The 4,669-nt window shown below is 49.9% G+C and overlaps 1 protein-coding gene across 1 annotated transcript; it reads right to left on the bottom strand.

Moving 5' to 3' along the window:
- Nucleotides 1-935: 935 nt before the first annotated feature.
- On the bottom strand, nucleotides 936-3,784 carry LOC113214777 (clavesin-1-like). Its single transcript, XM_026434249.2, has 6 exons — nucleotides 3,570-3,784; nucleotides 3,197-3,353; nucleotides 1,995-2,247; nucleotides 1,655-1,765; nucleotides 1,211-1,319; nucleotides 936-1,061 (listed from the first exon to the last, which is right to left on the bottom strand). Exons 1-6 carry the CDS (start codon nucleotides 3,736-3,738, stop codon nucleotides 1,003-1,005), a joined length of 858 nt encoding a protein of 285 aa, XP_026290034.1. The 5' UTR covers nucleotides 3,739-3,784; the 3' UTR covers nucleotides 936-1,002.
- Nucleotides 3,785-4,669: the final 885 nt, after the last annotated feature.

Raw genomic sequence — 4,669 nt, 5'->3', positions numbered from 1 at the left:
GGGGGGGGCTGGTGGAACAGGAGCTGGTGCTGCTGGTGCTGCTGTTGCTTGGGGGGTGAGGACGTGTTCCAGCCATTCTTGCGGGGGAGCAGGGTCCAGGACACGCACACACACACACACGAAGAAATAAAAGGGGGCGTTGAAGGGGCAATAAAGGAGGCGAGACGGAGGGGGGAACGAGGGGGGGTAGGGGGTAGGAGATAAATATCCACAGCGTACCCCCTCCTCGTATCGTGGTGAATGATGCAGAAACGACACCGAAGCGCGCGAGAGGCCCATCCCCGCACAGAACGAGGGAGACAGAAAGAGGAGGGGGAGACAGAGAGAGAAGGGGCGGAACGAAGCGGAGGAGAAGTGGCAAGATAAACAAGAGGAAGAGAGTGCGGCGGGGTCGGGGCCGGCTCGGCTACTGCTAATACTACTTCGACTGCAACATTTTTACAGTTCTGTTCGTCTCGTCTCTCCAGCGGCGCCCGCACGGCCGCGGCCACAAAAGCAAGGGGCGAAAGTAATTTACTCGGCACAACGTTACCTTTGCGTCTCTCTCTCTCACTCTCTCTCCACCCACACTGCACTATACATCAGGAGGGAACACAACGTCAAACGTAAACACAAATGTAAATGGACTGTATGCAAATAATCCCCCCTCCCCTGCAGGTATCTCATATCTCTGACCGGCGGGGAGCGAGGCCGGAAGTACACACGGCTGGAACGCGCCACCCAGTCCCACGACGACAACTGGCGGAAATTACTTCCGGGACGCCAGAGAGAGGGAGAGAGAAACTTTTGATTAAAAAGAGAGCTGTCTGAAAACGTCGGACAGTTCTCTTATTCCCCGGCACCTCGCTTTTGCGTCCACGCAAAAAAAAAAAAAAATCATCAGCCACCCTCCCAATAATTGTTCTACGGATGCGGAGTAAGGGGAAAAAATAACCTTTCTTTTTCAAACAGAAAAGAGAAGTATTTATTATAAACTTAAAATGAGGTGAAAAATGGTAGCGTCTACGGCAGCAGTCGGTGGAAGACATCCTTGAAGGCGGCCAGCCGGCGTACGGTCATGTCTGCAATGCAACAGTCATGTTCAATCAACTGAACCCACAAAAAAAATCTTAACTATTTTAATTTTCTTGGCACCAATGCAAGACTTTGTTGATTTTTTGAAGTAGAACTTTTTTTCTTTTTTTGGTGGATATCTTAAAAGAGTTTGTACCGTGCAGCTCGGCGAGCGGGGGCAGCGTCCCGCCCAGGTCGGAGGGCAGGCAGTCGGGCGGCACCCGCCGGTGCAACTCGGTGTGGTCGTCCCCTCTGTGGACGCTCAGCTGGACACGGGCAAACAACACAAGAGGGGGGCAATAACGCACGGCTGTATGCAAAGTGTGTGCGACTCGCATAGCCAGCAAACGCATGACGCAAGTCTAAAGCAGCCGAAGTAGAAGTGAGGACTACACTATGTTTAAATGGATTGTCCATTTCCCAAGCTTTTAGTAAAACTAAAAAATATTTAAACAAGCACGATGTCTTCACGCACCCTCGACTTTGCTCGACTCTCAACAGTGTGAAAAATACACCCATTTTTTTAACCAAAGCAAATGAAGTTTTTTTTTTATTATTATTAAGTTGCGAAGGTCGCTCAGCGTGCTTCTTCTCCTCTTACCCGCTCCCAGTCCTCCTTGCGGCCGATGTGCGACATCAGCCGAAGGCCTTTGTCGATGAAACCGGAGCAGTTGACCAAGTGCATGGTCTGCTGCTTCAGCGGCAGCGCCTCCTACAACGTTATGTCATCACCAACAAACAGCATAAGCAATACATCATCGTTTCCAGTGACATCTAGATCTCTTTTTAAACTTAAATATGTCAATAATTTTTTTAAAAATCCCTTAATTTTTCCCTAAGAAGTTTCACTATTTTCAAATTTTTCTTGAAATATTTCAAATTTTTCCAATTTTTTTTTTTATAAACTTTAAATTCTTTTAGATGTTGAAATCGCTTTGTACCTGCGTGTACGCAGTGAGCTTCTTGGGCACCGCCCAGCCGAACTTCATGAAGTGCGCGAAGCTGGCCTTGCCCATGTCGTGCACCACCACCAGGCCGTCGACCGTGGGCTCCGAGAGGAACACGCTCTCCATGACCATGAGCAGCACGCGGCACACGTCCACGAACACGTACGCGTCCGTCTCCGGGGTGTGCAGCGAGTTGACGACCACCCGGTAGTTGTCCGGGGTCTTGCGGGGCATGATGGCGATGATGCTGTTGTTTGCCAAACACCATACCACTAGGGCCATGACATCAGTATAAGCGATATATCTCTCGCTTTATTATGTTTCGAATAAAAATGAAAGACGCTTGTCGATTTGGCGTGTGTCTGTGTCTATACGCTGCTTTTAAAAAAATCAAACCATTACACAAGTTTGAAACACGTGGCATAAAATGCTGCATTTTATTTTTCGACGGGTGCAGGTATGCTTGCGCTGATTGACGAATGGTTGCGATTTGGAATGCCGCCAGATAGCATATGACAAGAGTGGGGTCAAAAATCAAACGCTTTGAGAGGAGAAGCGCGCGTTATCTTGCGCGGCCAGCCGAGAGCCGAGTGCGCTTGCACCCCGGTGTGACAGTCCCGGCGCGACCCTTTCTGCTCGACCGATAACGCTGAGCAGGGAGGGGACTTCTGGGGCGGAGAAATGCAGAAGGAAATTTGGAGAAAACGCTTAATTGTTTTCCCGACAACTAGACAGACACGCGCTGCTTTTGAATCAGAGAGTGATTCCCGCCCGCGATTGCCAGGTGATGAGCAGTCAGTTTGGCGCGCATGGCGGCGCCCGAAAGTGATATCGGTCATGATGATACTACGACGACGGGACTTAAGAAACACTCACACTCACGTCCTCGACAACCACGAGATCATTCTCCCATCGAACCATGGCAGGTGCGAGGCACCAAGACGAAAAAAAAATAGACCCACTTCAACAACTGATAGCGTGTTATCAGAGTAGCGTCCGGCGTCTTTGAAACTTCCTCGATCAGGTGTGAGCAGCCAATGCTTAGGTGGATAATCCTGGCCCTTTTCACAACCGTTTGTAAAAACGAAAAGAAAAATAACGCGTTCTTTCAGACGATTTAGGAAAGTAAGTACGCCAAGAGCTAACTTTATGTTTTACGTTTTCTGCAATTCTGGAACACGATCGGCCAAACTCACATCACGTCCAGGATGGAGCGGATGTTGGGCAGGTCCGTGTCCCAGCCCGAGAACAGGTCCGCCGCCTGGGCGCGCGTCGAGTAGAAGCTCTTGACGCACTTCTTGGAGCGCTCCAGGTCGTAGTCGCAGCTGTGGGCGAACTTGACGAGCGCGCCGTCTATGGGCGTTCACAAAAAAATATAATAGCACCGCAAAATAGAAAAATAATAGAGACAGTCTTCAGAACCGTCTCAAAAAATCGACACAGTTTTGGGGCCTCTCACAAAACTAGAGACATTCATACGGATTGTCTTAAAAACAGCGACGGTGGCCTTGGGGACTGTCTAAAAAAATCGAAACAGTTTTGAATAATGTCTAAACAAGGGACGCGCACCCGAAGTCTCCGGCAGCTTCTTCTCGCGGACCCACTCAGCCAGGGCCTGCAGGACCTGCTCGCGGGGGCCGCCGCGATCCGCCAGGACCCTCCGGGCGGCCCTGCCGGGGTCGTCGTCGCCGCCCCGGGGGACGGCGGGCAGGTCCCAGTCCTCGTGCGCGGCCGGCATCGTGTGCTGCTCGACACTGGCCGCGGCGGCGTCTCTATACGACTGTCGCAGCAGCTCCCCCGCCCTTATCACAGCCGATCAGCTGCTGATCCAAGAGGAACTGAAGGGAGGGGAGAGAGGCACGGGAAAAAAAAATCCTCGGGAATTTGGGATGACATTTTTCCCGACGTTCTCCGTTAATTACCGGCTTTGTCGTGCGTACACTCTAAAAGTAAAAGGACAATTTTGTCCATAGAAATGGAACCGATTCGTGCACATTATAATGCTGGTTGAAAAATTCCTACAAGTGTTGTAAACATCAAATTCGGAATTTAAAATTTTCCCCCAAAACCACGATGATTTTGACTGGTATTTTTTGCAGTGGAGAGGAATGAGATCGCCGCGGGGGGTCAAACGTCGAGATAAGGATGACCACCTGGACGCGCTCAAATAAATGGACCGAAAATAGACACGATTGCCGAGCCTCGTCCTTGCCTCGCGGCGCAGCTGGGGAGGAGACGAGCCGACAAACGCGAGCAGCTGGCCGCAGCTGGGCGGGCGGGGGGGCCGACAGAGCAGCTGCAGCTCTGCGGCTAAAGGGCCTGCGAGATACGCAGACGGGCGACCCGCAGCAGTAGTCGCCCTTCCAAGTTCCAATCTCAACTCTAAAGTCGACGGAGTGTTTTGACATGCGATATGACAGCGCTGCTTTTCCCTGGTATACACACTAAATCCTAATGCACTTTGTTGTGCATAATATTATGCACAATTTTATACATATCTATGTGAAGTGTGTGCATAATTATCCACATTTTGTACACAATTATGTATAAAAATTTGTGCAAACTTATGGCTGAATAAAATTCTGCAAGTTTATGCACAACAATACGCATACGGGTTTAGTGTGTAAATACAAAAAGTTTTTTGAGTTTTTTTTTTTTTTTTTTTTTTT

Source organism: Frankliniella occidentalis, unplaced genomic scaffold, assembly GCF_000697945.3.
Source record: "Frankliniella occidentalis isolate FOCC.00 unplaced genomic scaffold, Focc_3.1 Scaffold5, whole genome shotgun sequence".
NCBI lineage: Eukaryota > Metazoa > Arthropoda > Insecta > Thysanoptera > Thripidae > Frankliniella > Frankliniella occidentalis.
Note: the sequence above shows the minus strand (reverse complement) of the source record. Positions and strands in the feature narration are given on the sequence as shown.

Coding starts and splice junctions, on each gene's coding strand:
- LOC113214777 (XM_026434249.2), bottom strand. CDS start 3,738: ATGCCGGCCGCGCACGAGGACTGGGACCTGCCCGCCGTCCCCCGGGGC. Junction 3,354..3,569: donor GAAGCTGCCGGAGACTTCGG/GTGCGCGTCCCT, acceptor GAACGCCCATAG/ACGGCGCGCTCGTCAAGTTC. Junction 2,248..3,196: donor CGCTCCATCCTGGACGTGAT/GTGAGTTTGGCC, acceptor GGCAAACAACAG/CATCATCGCCATCATGCCCC.